This window comes from Manis javanica, chromosome 14 (assembly GCF_040802235.1).
Source record: "Manis javanica isolate MJ-LG chromosome 14, MJ_LKY, whole genome shotgun sequence".
Taxonomy (NCBI): Eukaryota; Metazoa; Chordata; class Mammalia; order Pholidota; family Manidae; genus Manis; species Manis javanica.
The window spans coordinates 82,244,268-82,265,787 of NC_133169.1; the positions used below are offsets into that span (position 1 = coordinate 82,244,268).

The 21,520-nt window shown below is 38.0% G+C and overlaps 1 protein-coding gene across 7 annotated transcripts in view; it reads right to left on the reverse strand.

Moving 5' to 3' along the window:
• CDKL3 (cyclin dependent kinase like 3) overlaps positions 1–21,520 on the reverse strand; it is an 87,941-nt gene that overhangs the window by 50,417 nt on the left and 16,004 nt on the right. For all 7 annotated transcript variants that reach the window (XR_012125042.1, XR_012125041.1, XR_012125040.1 and 4 more), the window contains one exon: positions 11,572–11,750. Coding sequence is in view for 3 of the 7 variants with exons in the window: in XM_037016071.2 (XP_036871966.2) it covers positions 11,572–11,750 (179 nt within the window). In the remaining 4 variants the exon portion in view is untranslated. The remainder of the gene's footprint in view (positions 1–11,571; positions 11,751–21,520) is intronic.

Genomic DNA, 21,520 nt, shown 5'->3' on the forward strand with positions numbered 1-21,520 from the left:
ATTCCATGGTGTATATGTACCACATCTTCTTTATGCATTCATCTACAGAGGGACACTTAGGTTGCTTCCATTTCTTGGCTATTGTAAATAGTGCTGCAATAAACATAGGGGTGCATATATCTTTTTCAAACTGGGCTGTTGCATTCTTAGGGTAAATTCCTAGAAGTGGAATTCCTGGGTCAAATGGTATTTCTATTTTGAGCATTTTGAGGAATCTCCATACTGCTTTTCACAATGGTTGAACTAATTTACATCCCTACCAGCAGTGTAGGAGGGTTCTCCTTTCTCCACAACCTTGCCAACACTTGTTGTTGTTTGTCTTTTGGATGGTGGCAATCCTTACTGGTGTGAGGTGATATCTCATTGTGGTTTTAATTTGCATTTCTCTGATGACTAGCAATGTGGAGCATCTTTCCATGTGTCTGTTGGCCATCTGAATTTCTTCTTTGGAGAACTGTCTGTTCAGCTCCTCTGCCCACTTTTTAATTGGATTATTTGCTTTTTACTTGTTGAGGTGTGTGAGCTCATTATTTATTTTGGATGTCAATCCTTTATTGGATCTGTCATTTATGAATATATTCTCCCATACTGTAGGGTACCTTTTTATTCTATTGATGGTGTCCTTTGCTGTACAGAAGCTTTTCAGCTTGATATAGTCCCACTTTTTCATTTTTGCTTTTTTTTCCCTTGCCCAGGGAGATATGTTCATGAAGAAGTCGCTCATGTTTATGTCCAAGAGATTTTTGCCTATGTTTTTTTCTAAGAGTTTTATGGTTTTATGACTTACATTCAGGTCTTTGATCCATTTTGAATTTACTTTTGTGTATGGGGTTAGACAGTGATCCAGTTTCATTCTCTTACATGTAGCTGTCCAGTTTTGCCAGCACCATCTGTTGAAGAGACTGTCATTGCCCCATTCTATGTCCATGGCTCCTTTATTGTATATTAATTGACCATATATGTTTGGGTTATTTAATGTCTGGAGTCTCTATTCTGTTCCACTGGTCTGTGGCTCTGTTCTTGTGCCAGTACCAAATTGTCTTGATTACCGTGGCTTTGTAGTAGAGCTTGAAGTTGGGGAGTGAGATCCCCCCCACTTTATTCTTCCTTCTCAGGATTGCTTTGGCTATTCGGGGTCTTTGGTGTTTAAAATAGCTTACTTTTAATTGCATGAGAAGTCACAATGTAGTCCAGATAAAAAATAACTGTAATTCTAAAATTGATTCACATACTTATATAAGGATATTATGATAAATGGCTTATAAATTAGAATAACTGAATGCTAAAATCATCTTGTATTTAAATCTTAAATATTTTACCACTTACATTTCATTTGTTTATTTTAACATGCTATGAATCATCCATAATTCAACCTTTTTTCCACATAATCATTTTTTTTCTTCAATTCTAGATTTTATGTGAAACATAATCAGTTTTTTGAAAGATAGTCTATATTCCTGGATCTTTTAATGGATAAAATATGCCCTACCTCACATTCAGAAGAAATATAAATACATTACACTGAGATGTATTTTTTCACTAATTGCTATACTGATGAGGCTATAGAAAATGAATATTCCATGTACTGTTCTGGGAATATAAACTTACACTTCTTCAGAGGAAAAGTTGGTAAAAACTATAAAAATTTAAAATTCACATAGTTTTAACCAAACGACTTTATTCCTAGGAATTTATCCTAAGATCTACTCACACATGTGCACAAAGAGAAATTATATGAGAATTTCACTACAGAGCTGTTTATGGTAGAAAAACATTGAAAACAACTTAGACATTCATCACATAGGAATAGCTATGTAGATTTTTGTACAACCACATAATGAAATATTAATCAGCTGTTAAAGAAGATGAGGTAGGTCTTCTTATATGTGCTGGTATAAAGTGATCTCTAAGATAAACTCTCAAGTGAAAAATGGAAAATTCATTAAAGAAATCAAAGAAGATCTAAATAAATGGGGAGATATTTCATGTTCATAAATAGGAAGACTCAATATTGTCAAAATATCATTTATTCTCAACTTGATCTATAAATTCAACACAACCCCAATCAAAATCCATTTTGGATATCAACAAATTGATTCTAAAGTTTATAGTGTTAAAAAAGAGACAAGAGACCCAAAGTAGAGTTGCTTGTGCTAAGCCCACATCACGAAACTGAGACTTAATACCTAACTTAAATTACAGTTTCAACCTTTCCCAGGAATGGAATCTTAAACTAGCCAATCAAGAATTACCTGGTCAGCACTACTGAGGTAATCTGCCTGAAGGAACCCTGCTTTCCCTAAAGGAATATAAACACTCTACTCTTCACTAGTAACTTCCTTGTCCTACACACTTCCATCTACAAAAGTCTTTCATTTTGTACAGCTCTTCAGAGCTCCCTTCTATCTCCTGGATAAGATGCTTCCCAATTCATGAATCATTGAATAAAGCCAGTAAGATTCTTTAAATTTTATTCAGTTGAATTTTGTTTTTTAAAAATATGGAAAGGCAATAGACCCAGAATGGCCAACAGAATGTTGAGGAAGAACAAAGTTAGAGGAAAGACACTACCTGACTTCATGATGTACTATAAAGTTAAAGTAATGAAGACAGTAATCAAAACAAACAGATCAAGAATAGACTAGAGTCAAGAAACAGACTCACAGTAATGTACTCAACTGATCTCTGACAAAAAAGCAAAGGCAATTCAGTGGAGAGAGGAAAGTCTTTTCAACAAGTGATACTGGAACAACAGAATATACATATGCAAAAAAAAAACAACCAAGACATAGACCTTATGCATTTCACATATAGTTGATTGTCACTGCTACATGAATCTTAAAGGGCTCCCCACTATCTGTTATATAAGCAACTCCCGGTCTAATAGGCAGGGGTGAGAAGAGGATTACCCATTCAGTGACTCTATGTCTTTTGATTGGTGCATTCAGACCATTTATATTAAGGATGATTATTGATAGTTATGTACTTACAGCCATTGCAGGCTTTAGATTTGTGGTTACCAAAGGTTCAAGCGCAACCTCCTTACTATCTAAGAGTCTAAAATAACTTAGTATGCTATTATAAACACAATATAAAGGTTCTTTTTATTTTCTCCTCCTTTTTCCTCCTACTCCATTTGTTATTTATTAGGTGTCATATTCTGTACTCTTTGTCTATCCCTTGACTGACTTTGGGGGTAGTTGATTTAATTTTGCATTTGCTTAGTAATTAATTGTTCTACTTTCGTTACTGTGATTTTATTACCTCTGATGACAGCTACTTAGCCTTAGAAACATTTCCATCTATAGCAGTCCTTCCAAAATACACTGTAGAAGACAGTTTGTCAGAGGTAAATTCTCTCAGCTTTTGCTTATCTGGAAATTATTTAATTCCCCCTTCAAATTTAAATGATAACCTTGCCGGGTGGAGTATTCTTGGTTCGAGGCCCTTCCGCTTCATTGCACTAAATATATCATGCCACTCCTTTCTGGCCTGTAACGTTTCTGTTGAGAAGTCTGATGACAGCCTGATGGGTTTTCCTTTGTATGTGATCATTTTTCTCTCTCTGGCTGCTTTTAATAGTCTGTCCTTATCCTTGATCTTTGCCATTTTGATTATTATATATCTTGGTGTTGTCTTCCTTGGGTCCCTTGTGTTGGAAGATCTGTGCATTTCCATGGCATGAGAGACTATCTCCTTCCCCAAATTGGGAAAGTTTTCAGCAATACCTCCTCAAAGACACTTTCTATGCCTTTTTCTCTCCCTTCTACTTCTGGTACCCCTATAATGCAAATATTGTTCCATTTGGATTGGTCGCACAGTTCTCTCAATATTCTTTCATTTCTAGAGATCCTTTTTTCTCTCTGTGCCTCAGCTTCTTTGTATTCCTCTTCTCTAATTTCTATTTCATATATTGTGTTCTTCACTGTATCTAATCTGCTTTTAAACCCTCCATTGGGAGGAGCCAAGATGGCGGTGTGAGTAGGGCACCGAAAATCTCCTCCCAAAACCATATATATTTTTGAAAATACAACAAATACAACTATTCCTAAAAGAGAGGCCAGTGGATACAGTACAATAGCCAGGCTACATCTACATCTATGAGAACTCCGCACCTCACAAAGGGGGTAAGATACAAGCCACAGCCCGGCGGGACACAAGCGCTCCCCCGACCCCAGCTCCCCAGTGGGAGGAAAGGAGTCAGAGCAGGGAGGGTGTGAAAGTTGAGGACTGCTAAACAACCAGCTATAGTAATTCGCACCAGAAGCACAGACACACAGTGCACAGTGTGCTGGATATTAGAGAAATGGAAAAGCAATATCTGGGAGCGGGTCCCCGCAACCGGCTCCCCTGACACAAAAGAAAAGCGAGTGCTTTTTGAAAGTCTTAAAGGGACAGGGACCTCACAGCTGGATGGAATCGTCCCGGCACACTATGCCCAGCAGCTGGGAATCCTGGGGAGCTCCAGGCACCTTAACCCCCTGGGCAGCAGCACAGCTCTGAAGCCCCTCACAGTGATAAGCAGCCTGCCAGTCATTCCCCCGGCCGGCATGGCCCCCAACACAGTGGCCCAGTAGCCTGAGAGAGGCAGTGGTGGAGCGGCCTGGGAGCAGCCATGCCCCCAGCAGCCGCCCAGAATCTCCTCCCGGTGCACAGCCACCCAGGCCAGACCAAAAGACCACCGCCAGGGTGCAGCTGCCTGACACAGGCAGAAGAAACTGGGGCAAGGCAAGAAGGGGCGCCACTCTCACAGGAGAGCACACCTGGCATGCCTGCCACTCCCCACAGGGCTCTGGGCTACCCTGACAGCGACCCCGCCCACAGCAGCTTAGGGGATTAACCCAGAGGCTGCTCCAGGAGTGTGGGGAAACTGACACAGGCAGTGGAGAAGGGCAAGGCGACCAGCAAGCAGGAAAGAACTTTGCTTTCCCAGCTGACACACGTGCTACCTGCCTACAGCTACCTCTATTGCCATGAAAAGGCAGAAGAATTTGGTCCAGTCCAGAATCACCCAGACAACCTCTGAGAGAGGGCCTTAGGAGATAGATTTAACCAATCTTCCTGAAAAATAATCCAAAATAAAGGTCATAACCATGCTGATGGACCTGCAGAGAAATATGCAAGAGCTAAAGGAGCAAGTAGGGAGGGAGAACACAGAAATAAAACAATCTCTGGAAGGACTTAAGAGAAGACTGAATGAGGTGCAAGAGGCCATTAATGGAATAGAAATCAGACAACAGGAATACAGAGAAGCTGAGACAGAGAGAGACAAAAGGATCTCCAGGAATGAAAGAATATTAAGAGAACTCTGTGACCAATGCAAACGGAACAATATCCGCATTATAGGAGTACCAGAAGAAGAGAGAGAAAAAGGGATAGAACGTGTCTTTAAAGAAATAGTTGCTGAAAATTTCCCCAAACTGGGGAAGGAGATAGTCTCTCAGACCATGGAGGCCCAAAGAACTCCCAACACAAGGGACCCAAGGAGGACAACACCAAGACATATAATAATTAAAATGGCAAAGATTAAAGATAAGGACAAAGTATTAAAGGCAGCCAGAGAGAGAAAAAAGGTCACCTACAAAGGAAAACCCATCAGGCTATCATCAGACTTCTCAACAGAAACCTTACAGGCCAGAAGAGAATGTCATGATATATTTAATGCAATGAAACAGAAGGGCCTTGAACCAAGAATACTGTATCCAGCACAATTATAATTTAAATATGAAGGATGGATTAAACAATTCCCAGGCAAACAAAAGTTAAGGGAATTTGCCTCCCACAAACCACCTCTACAGGATATGTTAAAGGGACTGCTCTAGATGGAAGCACTCCTAAGGCTAAATAGATGTCACCAGAGAAAATAAAATCACACCAAAGAAAGCAGACCAACCAAATACTAACTAAAGGCAAAAAATAAAATCAACTACTCACAAAAGCAGTCAAAGGAAACACAAAAGAGTACAGAATAAAACACCCAACATATAAAGAATGGAGGAGCAGGAATAAGAAGGGAGAGAAATAAAGAATCATCAGATTGTGTTTATAATAGCTTAATAAGAGAGTTAAGTTAGATGCCTAGATAGTAAAGAAGCTACGCTTGAACCTTTGGTAACCACAAATCTAAAGCCTGCAACAGCAATAAGTACATAGCTTTCAATAATCACCCTAAACGTAAATGGACTGAATTCACCAATCAAAAGACACAGAGTAATAGAATGGATAAAAAAGCAGGACCCATCTATATGATGCTTACAAGAGACTCACCTCAAACCCAAAGACATACACAGACTAAAAGTCAGGGGATGGAAAAAGATATTTCATGCAAATAACAGGAAGAAAAAAGCAGGGGTTGCAGGACTTGTATCAGACAAAATAGACTTCAAAACAAAGAAAGTAACAAGAGATAAAGGACATTACATAATGATAAAAGGCTCAGTCCAACAAGAGGATATAACCATTACAAATATATATGCACCCAATACAGGAGCACCAGCATATGTGAAACAAATACTAACAGAATTAAAGGAGAGAACAGAATGCAATGCATTTGTTCTAGGAGACTTCAACACACCACTCACTCCAAAGGACAGATCCACCAGACAGAAAATAAGGACACAGAGGCACTGAACAACACACTAGAACAGATGGACTTAATAGACATCAACAGAACTCTACACCCAAAAGCAGCAGGATGCACATTCTTCTCAAGTGCACATGGAACATTTTCCAGAATAGACCACATACTAGGCCACAAAAAGAGCCTCAGTAAATTAAAAAAGACTGAAATTCTACCAAACAACTTCTCAGACCACAAAGGCATAAAACTAGAAAAAAATTGTACATAGAAAACAAAAAGGCTCACAAACACATAGAGGCTTAACAACATGCTTCTAAATAATCAATGGATCAATGACCAAATTAAAACAGAGATCAAGCAATATGTGGAGACAAATGACAATGGCAGCATAAAGCCCCAACTTCTGTGGGACGCAGCAAAGTCAGTTCTAAGAAGAAAGTATATAGCAATCCAGACCTACTTAAAGAAGGAAGAACAATCCCAAATAAGTAGTCTAAAGTCACAATTATTGAAACTGGAAAAAGAAGAACAAATGAGGCCCAAAGTCAGCAGAAGGAGGGATATAATAAAGATTAGAGAGGAAATAAATAAAATTGAGATGGATAAAACAATAGAAAAATATCAATGAAACCAAGAGCTGGTTCTTTGAAAAAATAAACAAAATATATAAGCCCCTAGCCAGACTTATTAAGAGAAAAAGGGAATCTACACACATCACCAGAATCAGAAAGGAGAAAGGACAATTCACAACAGACCCCACAGAAATACAAAAATTTATTAGAGAATACTATGAAAATCTATATGCTAACAAGCTGGAAAACCTAGAAGAAATGGACAACTTCCTAGAAAAATACAACCTTCCAAGACTGACCCAGAAAGAAACAGAAAATCTAAACAGACCAATTACCAGCAAAGAAATTGAATTGGTAATCAAAAAACTACCCAAGAACAAAATCCCTGGGCCAGATGAATTCACTGCTGAATTTTATCAGACATACAGAGAAGACATAATACCCATTCTCCTTAAAGTTTTCCAAAAAATAGAAGAGGAAGGAATACTTCCAAACTCATCCTATGAAGCCAGCATCACTCTAATACCAAAACTAGGCAAAGACCCCACCCAAAAAGAAAATTACAGACCAATATCCCTGATGAACATAGATGCAAAAATACTCAACAAAATATTAGCAAACCAAATTCAAAAATACATCAAGAGGATCACACATCATGATCAAGTGGGATTCATCTCAGAGATGCAAGGATGTTACAACATTTGAAAATCCATCAACATCATCCACCACATCAATAAAAAAAAGGACAGAAACCACATGATCATTTCCATAGATGCTGAAAAAGCATTCAACAAAATTCAACATCCATTCATGATAAAAACTCTCAACAAAATGGGTATACAGGGCAAGAACCTCAACATAATAAAGGCCATATATGACAAACCCACAGCTCACATCATACTGAACAGCGAGAAGCAGAAAGTTTTTTCTCTAAGATCGGGAACAAGACCAGGATTCCCACTCTCCCCACTGTTATTCAACATAGTACTGGAGGTCCTAGCCATGGCAATCAGGCAAAACAAAGAAATACAAGGCATCCAGATTGGTAAAGAAGTCAACTGTCACTATTTTCAGGTGACATAATATGGTACATAAAAAACCCTAAAGACTCCACTGCAAAACTACTAGAACTAATATCGGAATTCAGCAAAGTTGCAGGATACAAAATTAATATACAGAAATCTATTGCTTTCCTATACATTAATAATGAACTAACAGAAAGAGAAATCAAGAAAACGATTCCATTCACAATAGCATCAAAAAGAATAAAATACCTAGGAATAAACCTAACCAAGGAAGTGAAAGACCTATACCCTGAAAACTACAAGACACTCTTAAGAGAAATTAAAGAGGACACTAACAAATGGAAACTAATCCCATGCTCTTGGCTAGGAAGAATTAATATTGTCAAAATGGCCATCCTGCCTAAAGCAATCTACAGATTCAATGCAATGTTTATCAAAATACAGACAACATTCTTCAATGAACTGGAACAAATAGTTTTAAACTTCACATGGAACCACAAAAGACACCGAATAGCCAAAGCAATCCTGAGAAAGAAGAATAAAGTAGGGGGAATCTCACTCCCCAACTTCAAGCTCTACTACAAAGCCACGGTAATCAAGACAATTTGGTACTGACAGAAGAACAGAGCCACAGACCAGTGGAAAAGAATAGAGTGTCCAGATATTAACCCAAATATATATGGTCAATTAATATATGATAAAGGAGTCATGGACATACAATGGGGAAATTACAGTCTCTTCAACAGATGGTATTAGCAAAACTGGACAGCTACATGTACTGGATCACTGTCTAACCCCATACACAAAAGTAAATTCAAAATGGATCAAAGACCTGAATGTAAGTCATAAAACCATAAAACTCTTAGAAAAAACCATAGGCAAAAATCTCATGGACATAAATATGAGCGACTTCTTCATGAACATATCTCCCTGGGCAACAGAAACAAAAGCAAAAATGAACATGTGGGACTATATCAAGCTGTAAAGCTTCTGTACAGCAAAGGACACCACCAAGAGAACAAAAAGGCATCCTACAGTATGGGAGAATATATTCACAAATGACAGATCCAATAAAGGGTTGATATCCAAAAAATATAAAGAGCTCATGCACCTCAACAAACAAAAAGCAAATAATCCAATTAAAAAGTGGGCAGAGGAGCTGAACAGACAGTTCTCCAAAGAAGAAATTCAGATGGCCAACAGACACATGAAAAGATGCTCCACATCGCTAGTCATTAGAGAAATGCAAATTAAAACCACAATGAGATATCACCTCACACCAGTAAGGATCGCCACCATCCAAAAGACAAACAACAACAAATGTTGACAAGGTTGTGGAGAAAGGGGAACCCTCCTACACTGCTGGTGGGAATGTAAATTAGTTCAACCATTGTGGAAAGCAGTATGGAGGTTTCTCAAAAAGCTCAAAATAGAAATACCATTTGACCCAGGAATTCCACTTCGAGGAATTTACCCTATGAATGCAGCAGCCCAGTTTGAAAAAGATATATGCACCCCTATGTTTATCACAGCACTATTTGCAATAGCCAAGAAATGGAAGCAACCTAAGTGTCCATCAGTAGATGAATGCATAAAGAAGATGTGGTACATATACACAATGGAATATTATTCAGCCATAAGAAGAAAACAAATTCTACTATTTGCAAGAACATGGATGGAGCTAGAGGATATTATGCTCAGTGAAATAAGCCAGGCGGAGAAAGACAAGTACCAAATGATTTCACTGATATGTGAAGTATAAGAACAAAGAAAAAACTGAAGAAACAAAACAGCAGCAGACTCACAAAACCCAAGAAGGGACTAACAGTTATGAAAGGGAAAGGAACTGGGGAGGGTGAGGGGGAAGGGTGGGATAAGGGGATTAAGGGGCATTATGATTAGCACAGATAATGTGGGGGGTGCACGGGGAAGGAAGTACAGCACAGAGAAGACAAGTAGTGACTCTGTAGCATCTTACTATGCTGATGGACAGTGACTGTAATGGGGTGTGGGGGCAAACTTGATAATGGGGTGAGTCTAGTAACCACAGTGTTGCTCATGTGACTGTATATTAATGATACAATAATATAAATAAATAAATATATAAATAAATAAATAAACAGAGAGGAGTTAGAGTATAATTAGGACATATTCAGTTATTAACTGGCACAAAATTTACAGATAATATACAAAAGAGTTAAGAAAGGGATATGAATAGGGCTGAATGTAGTAACCACAATGTTGCTCATGTGCAACCTTTATAAGATTGTATATCAATGATACCTTAATAAAAAAAAAAAGAAAGGGATATGATTTGGAGTCAATGGGATAGGAATTAGTGCATCAGAAAAAGAATTTAAGCTACATCATGAAGAGAGGATAAAACTGCAGCACAGAGTGACCTTATGGAGGCTACATTTATTGAGCATTTAGTATGTTTTAATCTTTTTCATTCACTAAATCATTTAATCCTCACAACAAACCTATGAACAAACCTCAGGTCCTTTTATTGGTTCTATGATACAAAGAAACTAAGGCACAGAAATGGACTGTGTAGGGCATCAGTGGTAAGTACAGTTGAAAAGGTACTCTAGAGTGACATCGGTCAAATTAGTTTACCTTTCTGTCCCTGAGTGTCCTCTTATTTAAAGTGGGGATGATAACAGTTGTACCTTCATAACAGACTGTTGTGAAAATTAAATGATGTAATCAGTATAAAGCATTTAGAAGTTTCTGGCATAAAGTAAGTACTCTTTAATATATTATTACAAAAGCAGAATAATAGTTTCTAGGAAAAGCATGTGAGGATTTTCCAACCCCACCCACCCACCCACCCATTTCTTGTATTAAGCTGTACAACTTGGTTCCTTTGTGTTCTTCGAGATGCATTATTTGTATATCAGTTTTCTGTTTCATATGTTGTTTGCATTGTTTCATAATATACTTAGACCATGCTACTTTTTGAGGCATCTAAAACAGTACAATTTGAAAGTGATTATTTGCCAGTCTTCACAAAGAGAGTGCCATCTACCAGGATATAGGATACTTGATAGTTTCTGTGGTAACACTGGCACAATTTAAAATATTTGCAGAATGTAGACCCTAAACATAAGCACAGGAGGCAACTGGCAAAGGATGAGCCACAACTTAAAGCAAGCATAGATGCAGCCTGAAAGATGCCTGCATTGGCCACTTAGCCCCAGAGGGCAAGCATGCCAACATAAATAGCAAGCAGGGCCGGTGCCTATAGGGTCTCTGTCCTGTTTTAAAGTGTCCCTTTCTTAGCCCCAACCCAGACACAGAATTCAGAGGGCTTCAGTAGTAGGGGTGACAGATACACAAGAGAAAAAGACATGACCAAGAAAGGCCAGACAGGATCCCAAAATATACATACTTTCCGTAAGAGGTATCTTTTAGTACTAATTCTGGAGCTCTGTACCAGCGTGTAGCCACGTAGTCTGTATAAATGTCCCCAGGAGCTGCTAGTGTCCGTGCAAAACCAAAATCACAGAGCTTAATAATACCTGACTGGGAAACTAAAATATTTTCAGGTTTTATATCTCGATGAATGATCTAAAAAACAAACAGAAGATACATTAAAATGAGCCTTCATTATCAATAGAATCTCTAAAAACAATACAAAGAAAACCTAGCTAATTAAGACAGTAAAGCTATTTTCTTACCACAAGCAAACCATTAACTACATAATGGTTAATATTCTGTAGCTAAATAATTACGTATTTTCAGTCCTTGCTCCACCCATCATCTCTAAAAGAAATGAAGCCAAGAAAACAAATATAATAGTAAAGAGGTAATCGTATTTCTGAAAGTGAAAAGAATCAAAGGAACTTAATAAAATGAGGTAACTTTCCTTTAACCCTACGTCACACTCCAGTACTGCCCTTTCTCTCATCTCCTTCACAGCTGAACCTCTTGAAGACAGTATCCTTACTCAGACTCACTTTCTGATCATTCATTCACTCCTCAAGGTAATGTAATCTCTTCTGCTCCCAATTCTACTAAACTTCCCAAGCCAAAGTCAACAACTTCACTGTTGCTAAATCCAAGACACACCTTAATACATATCTTACTTGATATCTTAACATAAAAATGTTGCCAACCACCCCTCCATTTCTGAGTTTTGGGACCTAATATTCCCCCAATCTCCTTTTATGTCTGCAGAAGTCCCTCTTTCTCTATCTGTCCCTTAAATGTAGGGTTCTGGTCTTAGGCTTTCTCTTTTCCTACACCATGTTTTCTAGGTCATCTCACCCACACTTTTTGTTGTTGAAACTTTCTTCACTTAGTTATGAGAAAAACATACTCTCTTGGGCTTTTCCCACCTATTGGCTGCTCTATCTCAATCTCATCTATTCTTACAGTGTTACTAACTATCCATATACTAGTGATTTCCAATTTTCTATCTCTGACCAAGATCTCTCCTGTTTTCCACAAGGAATGGAATCCACAAGATGTCCCACAAGGCTAATCCACAAGCCACTAAAACTCAGAAATTCCAAACTAAATGCATCATCTTCTCCCCCAAGCCTATTTGTTCCCGACAGTCCTTTAGCTCAGAGAATGGAACCCACACTGACCCCATGGCTCAAGCCAGAAATAAAGGCATTTTTCTCCTTCATCTCCTATACAGTCCTTAGCTGTTCTCTACTCTCCTTAGTTCAAGTTCCCTGAGTTCTCTCACCAAAATTGCTACATAACCAACCGGTCTTCCTGAATACTGTCTAATTTCCTCCAATCCACTGTCCACAATGAAGTCACAGTACTATTTTAAGATCGCATGTGTGATCATGCTACTTCTCTGCTTAACATCCTTCAAGAATTCCCCCTCCTAAAGGACAAATTTAAAATTCCTTAAAATGGCTGAAGGGTTTCCTTGTCTTTGTTGTTCAAGCTATATCCCCAATGCCCAGTACAGTGTCAAAAACAAAGATGGCATTTAAAAACTTTATCAAATGAATGAAGCATATTCTCATCACTGACAAAGTATCATAGCACAGGTGAAAATATCTCAGTGACAGAAATTTGGGGATCTTTCTTTGTTTCTACAGTTTACTGCCATAAGTCTTTGGGATTGGCTTTTGTTCTATCTCAGTGTCTCCCTACATAAATGGCCAAAAAATTAACTTAGGATAACAATCCAACTTAAAAGTACCACCTATAAAACTATATTTACTGTTTCTTTTATTTCCATGACACTTATTTAGTGACTACTATATGCCAGGCACTATACCAAGATCTGAGGATATAATCTGAGCAAAAATAGACATGGAAAAGCACAATGAACGAACCACTTCAGACATTCTGCCCACCACACGTCCTTTGCCCTCCTCCTCCGTACCCTCAGCATAGGGCAGAAAGGTCCACCCAGTTGATATCCTAACATTTTCAGTCTTTTCAACAACTAACAACATGAGCACATTCATAATTTTGTTATCCTTGAGAACCAAACACTCTCTGAATCCCAACTTCTAAAATTCTATATTTTGATGACATCCTCCTTGGTCTACTACAACATTGAGGCCTCTATAAACACAGTATTTATTCCTATTTGTTTAGGTTTTCTTTAATATCTCTCATCAATGTTTCGTAGTTTTAAGTGTACAGTTCTTTTACATCTTTTGTAAGATTTCCATAAGTATTTGATGTTTTTAGACTATTTTGGTGGCTTTTAAAATTTTAATTTCTGCTTGTTTGTTGCTGATACATAGAAATACAATTTGTTTTGGCATATTGATCTTCTATCCCACAATCTTGATAAACTTATAAATTAGTTGTTAACTTTGTTGTAGATTCCATAGGATTTTCTACATATGATCATGTCATCTGTGAATACAGTTTTGCTTCTCAAAAAAAATATATATATATGTATATATATGTATACACACACACACACACACACACACACACACACACACCACTTCACACCCAATAGAAAAGCTATCAAAAGGTTAAAAAATATTGGGGAGGATGTGGAAAAACTGGTATACATTGTTGATAGGGATGTAAAATTGTAGTCACTTTGAAAAACAGTTGAGCTTTTTTTTTAAGTCAAAGCATAAACTAAGCATATGACCCAGTGGTACTCTTAACTTTCCCTGTATTTATTCCCCTCTTCCTTCTCCTGGTAGCTTTGTAAACCAGCAGCTCCCAAATTCATGGTGAAAACCAGCAGCCTAGAAGCTACCACTGGGAGTTGAACAGGGTTATATCTCCTCCAAAGGTCTTCGAAAGTTATGCAAAGTTATGCAAAGAAATAAATATGGCCTGTGCCCAAGAAATAAAAGTGAATAAGAAACTTTCCCTGAGGAGTCCCTGACATTGAATTTGCTAGGCAAAGACTATAATCAACTGTTTTAAATAAGGTCAAAACTAAAGGAAATCATGTCTAAGGAACTAAAGAAAAGTATGAACATATCTCACTAAATAAAGGATATCAATAAAGAGAAATTATAAAAAGTAACTAATAGAAAAGAACTCTGTCAAGAAAGCAAAGACAATCCACAGAAAGGGAGTAAATATTTGCAAATCATATATCTGATAAGCATCTAGTATCCAAAATACATAAACTTCAACTCAACAATAAAAACACAAATAACCCAATTTAAAAATGGGCAAAGGACTTGAACAGAAAGCCCCATTCTCAGGAACTATCATTATTTGACCTGCCCAGCAGGTCACTGGAAAATCTCACTAAAAGGCTTGTTTATATTTGACCTAACTCAGAGCTTACCCAATGCAAACAGCCTTTCTTCTGAGACTTTTGCCAGAAATAACTAGCAGCTACTATATAACATTATAGCCACCAGAGGCAGTTACAACAGAGGAAACAACAAGCTAACCAAAATATTTAAAAAGAAAGGCTGGAGTGAGATGTCCATAAAGGGTTTGAAAAGCTCCAACATATTCCTAAGAATCAAGAAGGCTACATGCAGAGCTGTGCACATGCTCAGGAAAGATCTGAATTGGCCTTAAGTTCTCACCTCTGGCTGACTTTGAGGCTCTGCACAAGCATGAAGGTAAGGCTAACGCAGAGTTATAAATTGCCTGCCTGAACATTGAAGGCATGTCTCAACACACAGAGCCCCTTGGTAAATAAGCCTGAGAGATTTATTGGCTTCAGGCACTTGAGGAAATCTCTGTCCAATCATTAGCTAACCATTAAGCTAAGTGAGCAGAGATTTCAGTAGTCACACATGATGAAGAATATAGACTTCACAGAATTATTTTAGGAAACTAAGTAAGTAAACAAACAGCCACAAAAAATTCTGAGAGATGGAAAACTTGAATTCCAGGGTTGCTCCATAATGTTATTTTAAATGTCCAGTTTTGAAACAAAAATCAAATTTCAAAAAAACCCAGAAAGTTATGCAAAGAAATAAATATGGCCTGTGCCCAAGAAATAAAAGTGAATAAGAAACTTTCCCTGAGGAGTCCCTGACATTGAATTTGCTAGGCAAAGACTATAATCAACTGTTTTAAATAGGGTCAAAACTAAAGGAAATCATGTCTAAGGAACTAAAGTATGAACATATCTCACCAAATAAAGGATATCAATAAAGAGAAATTATAATAGAAAAGAACTCTGTCAAGAAAGCAAAGACAACCCACAGAATGGAAGTAAATATTTGCAAGTCATATATCTGATAAGCATCTAGTATCCAAAATACATAAACTTCAACTCAACAATAATAACACAAATGACCCAATTTAAAAATGGGCAAAGGACTTGAACAGACATTTCTTCAAAGAAGATATACAAATATAAATTTTCTTGTTTTAGACTTCTAAATTTTTTCTATGTAGACTTTGCATGTTTTTTTCATTTAAAATAATGTTTTCAACATTCCTTCATGTTGTAGCATGAATCAGTATTTCATTCTAAATACATTTCATTGTATGAATTTTCCTCACTTTGTTTATCCATTTATCTGATATACATTGAGTTATTTCCACTTTTTGTCTATTATGAATATGCTGCTTTGAACATTCCTGTGCACGTTCTGATGTGAACAAATTTTTTCAGTTCTCTTGGGTGGATACCTAGAGTAGAATTGCTGGGTCATGTGGTAATTCTATATTTAACTTTTTGAGAAACTGCCAAACTGTTTTCCATACCAGGTGCATCATTTTACATTACCACGAGTGTATGTTACTTCCTCCTCAACATTCATTATTGTCTTTTTAAAATTACATCCAGCCTAGTGGGTGTGAAGTGATCTCATTGCCATTTTTATTTGTATTTCCATAATGACTAATATCATCGAGCATCATTTCATGTACCATTTGTGTATGTTCTTTGGAGAAATGTCTACTCAAGTCCTTTGCTCATTTTTAAATTGGATTGTCTTATTGTTGAGTTGTATTTTACATATCCTATATACTAGATGCTTATCAGCTATATGATTTGCAAATATTTTCTCCCATCCTGTGATCCTGTGAATTATTTTTACCTTCTTGATGATGTCCTTTTGACGCACAAGTTATTCATTTTGATGAAATCCAGTTTTTTCTTTGATTGCTTCTGCATTTGTTATCACATCTAAAGAACTATTGCCATGGTCATGTGGACTTTTACCTGTGTTTTCTTCTAAGAGTTTTATAGTTTTAGCTCTTACATTTAAGTCTTTCATCTATTTTGAGTTAATTTTTATATAAAGTGTGAACTATCAGACTGTGGATTCAAATGATGAGTGTGATTCTTCACTTTCAGTGGAATGCTCCAGTCTACATAAAACTCTGTACTACAATCTGATTTAAAATGCCTCTGTTCTACGTAGCCGTATGTGCTTGAAAATTTAAATACCCATCTAAGAAGAGAGTTCAAACTTCTATATCCTTTAAGAGCCTCAGAGGGCCTGGTACTAAATCAACTAGCTCTTCAATTTAATAAACTTTCCAATCAGATGCTATACAATTAAGTGTTAATGTGTGCATGAAAAAATATGCCAATAATTTCCGGAAAGAGGCTGAATAAGGATATCTGAAGTAGACTGCAAGACTGGAAATTCCCTGTATGGCCTAAATACCAAATGGAAACTGCAGTCCTTGATGGGTTCCTGATTTTAATAAACAAGCTGCAAAAGATATTTTAGGAACAAGTGAGTAAATTTTAATATAAATTCAGTACTACAATTCTGGGAAAAAGACAGCAGTGTAGGAAGGCAAGGCAAATATCTCCTCCCAAAATCACATAAGACGAAAATACAGCAAATACAACGAATCCTGAAAATGACCTAAAGACTGCAGAACAGACTACCTACACCTGGGAAAGAAGAGAAGACCCTATAAAAAAAGGTAAAGTGGCAAAGCCATGATCTGGTGGGACCCAAACCCTCCCCCCATCCCAGCCCACAGGCAGGAAGAAGAGGAACGGAGTGGGAAGGGAGTACAAGCCCAGGACCACTGAACAACTGGCCCTGGAGATCTGCTCTGGGAACACTAACTCACATTACATAGTGCCCTGGTGATTGGTGGGGCTGGACAACAGAGACAGGTGGAGCACTCGGGGAGGCTGAGATCCCAGCTGCTTGTAGAGAACAGGCATGCTCTACTGGCCCCCCCCTGAGAAAAAAGCAGAGCAGGCAATTTGAAAGACTTCCCAGAAGTGAGAGTGGTGCCAGAGGGGCAAGGATTGCACCGGGCTCTCTGCTTAGGAGAAAAGTCAGATGGAGAATACTTCCCCAATCATCTCTCATGCCAACAGGTTGGGAGCCCTCAGGAGCTCAGATGCTCCATCCCCTCCACTGGCATCATAGCCTGAGGCTCCCCACTGGAGTGTGCAGCCTACTGGCTGGCAGTGAAATCAGACTTTGTTCCCAGGTAGGCAGAGGGAGAAACCCCAGCTTTCTCTGCCTTACTTTGGGCCAGCCAGGGAGCTGTGTGCAGAGCCAGTTCTGGGAGCTCTTTCTTCCCAGCAGGCACCAGTCCTGCTTGCCATCAGCCCTAGCTATCAGAGCAGGTCAGATGGAAGGTGGCTCTGCCAACAGCAGCTCCAGCAGCGCAGCACCAAAGCTCCACCCTGCATATGGCCCACTTGACCCGGCAGTGGACGCAGGAGTAGCAACCAGGAAAGCAGAAGGAGACCCTTCTAGCTTTCTTGGCCCTATTTTGGCCCAGCCACACAAGTACTGTGGGAACCAGTCCTGGGAGTTCCTTCCTCATGGCAGGAACCTGTCCTATTTGCCTGTGGTACCCACAACTGCTGAAGGCCGGGGGTAGGGGCAGCTCTGTCCACAGCAACTTCAGCAGCACAGCTCTGAGTACTCTGCCTGCTTGCCTGATGGGCCAAAAGCCCACATAGCTCACTGGAAACCAGATCACTACAAGCCAGATGGAAAGGTGCCCTGCCCACTGCATGTCAGCAGCTGGGGCTCCTGCACAGGAAACTGAGCTTCCGGGTACTAGCGGGTGCCTCCTTCATAAAGCGATTATTCCATAAGAAACAGTGAGAAAATGAAGAGGCAGAAGAATTTTGTCCAAACAAAACTATAAGACAAAACAGCAGAACAAGGGCTGAGTGAAACTGAAATCACCAACCTTCTTGATAAAGACTTCAAAGTCATAAACATGATCACATACCTACAGAAAAATATTCAAGATGTCAGGAAGAACCTAAACAAAAAGATAGAAAACCTCTAAAAAGTCATGTAGCAGTATCTGAAATGAAAAATACAATGAAGGGAATTAATAGCAGCTTACACAGGTTAAAGAAGTTGTAGGTGATTAGAAAATAAGGGAGCAAGAAAACAATGAAGCCAAAAAATAGAGAGAAAAAAGGCACTCTAAGAATGAAAGAATGATAAGGGAGCCATGTGATCAATCCAAATGGAACAATATGGGCACCAGAAGAAGAAGAGAGAGACAAAGGGATAGAAAGTCTCTTTGAGGAAATAATTGTTGAAAAATTCCCCAATCTGGGGAAGGAAATAGACATTCAGGTCATGGAAGCACACCAATCCCCCAACAAAAGGAACCCAAGGAAGACAATACCAAGACACATAATAATTAAAATGACAAAGATCAAGGACAAGGAGAGAGCACTGAAAGCAGCCAAAAAGAGAAAAGATCAATTACAAAGGAAACCCTATCAGGTTACCGGCAAACTCCTCAGCAGAAACTTTACAGGCCAGAAGGGAGTGGCGTGTAATGTAATGAAACAGAAGGGCCTCGAACCAAGAATACTCTACCTAGCAAGATTATCATTTAAATTTGAAGCAGGGATTAAACAATTTTCAGATAAACAAAAGTTGAAGGATATCACCACCACTAAACCAGTCCTGCAGGATATATTAAAAGGACTTCTGTAGATGGAAATATTCCTAAGGCTAAACAGCAGTCACCAGAGAAAATAAACTCACAGTAAAGGTAGTAGACCAATTAATTACCCAGCAAGTACAATATTAAATCAACCATACAAAAACAGTCAAGGGACACACAAAAAGTGCAGAATATGACACCCAATATATAAAGTGTGGAGGAGGAAGAAGAAGAAGAAGTGGGGGAAGTATCTTTAGATAGAAAGAGTAATCAGTGATATAAGGCAGGCAGACTGTTAGATAACAAAGAAGCTATCCTTGAATCTTTGGTAACAGCAAATCTAAAGCCTACAATGGCACTAAGTACATATCTATAATAAGCACCTTAAATGTAAATGGACTGAATACAACAATCAAAACACATAGAGTGGGAGAATGGATAAGGAAACCAGACCCATCTATACACTGCCTACAAGAAACTCATTTCAGACCCAAAGACACACACAGACTAAAAGTGAAGGGATGGAAAAAGATATTCCAAGCAAATAGTAGGGAGAAAAAAGCAGGAGTAGTAGTAATTATATCAGACAAAATGGATTTTAAAACAAAGTAACAAGAGACAAAGAAGGACATTACATAATGATGAAGGGGTTAGTCCAACAAAGGATATAACCATTACAAATATCTATGCACCCAATATAGGAGCACCTAAATATGTAAAATAAATACTAATAGAATTAAAGGGGAAAATAGAGTGCAACACATTCATTTTAGACTATTAAGACACCACTCACAGCAATAGACAGATCAACCAGACAGAAAATAAGGAGACAGAGACACTGAACAATACACTAGATCAGGTGGACTTAACAGATACCTACAGAACATTCCACCCAAAAGCAGTAGGATACACATTTCCTCACATGTACGTGAATCGTTTTACAGATAGATCACACACTAGGCCACAAAAAGAGACTCAGTAAATTAAAAAACATTGAAATTGTATCAAGCAGCTTCTCAGACCACAATGGTATGAAACTAGAAATAAATTACACAAAGAAAACAAAAAGCCTACAAACAAGTGCAGGCTAAACTACATGCTTCTAAATATTAGTGGATCAGAAATCAAGCAAGACATGGAGACAAATGAAAACAAAAACTCAACAGCCCAAAACCTGTGGGACGCAGCAAAGGCAGTTCTAAGAGGAAAGTATAGAGCAATACAGACTTACCTCAAAAAACAAAACCAATCCCAAATAAACAGTGTAAACACACAATAAAAGAAACTAGAAAAAGAAGAACAAATGAAGCCCAAAGTCAGCAGAAGGAGGGACATAATAAAGATCAGAGCACAAATAAATATAATTGAGAAGAATAAAACAACAGAAAGAATCAATGAAACCAGGAGCTGGTTCTTTGAGAAAATATATGAAATAGATAAACCCCTAGCCAGACTTATCAAGAAAAAAAGAGTGTACACACACAAACAGGATCAGAAAGAAAAAAGGAACAATCACAATGAATACCACAGAAATACAAAGAATTATTACAAAATACTATGATAAATTATATGGCAATAAATTGGACAACCTAGAAGAAATGGACAACTTCCTAGAAAAATACAACCTTCCATGACTGACCCAGAAAGAAACAGAAAATTTGAACAGACCAATTAGCAGCAACGAAATTGAACTGGTAATCAAAAAACTACCTAAGAACAAAATTCCTGGACCAGATGGCTTCACTGCTGAATTTTATCAAACATTTAAAAAAGAGCTAATACCCATCCTCCTTAAAGTTTTCCAAAAGTAGAAGAGAATGGAATACTCCCAAACTCATTCTATGAGGCCAGCATCACTCTAATACCAATAAAGACACCACAAAAAAGAAAATCATAGACCATTATCTCTGATGAACATAAATACAAAAATCCTCTATAAAATATTAGCAAACCAAACCCAAAAATACATCAAAAATACCACCCATCATGACCAACTGGGATTTATTCCAGGGATGCAAGGATGGTACAATATTTATAAACCAATCAATACCACAGATCACATCAAC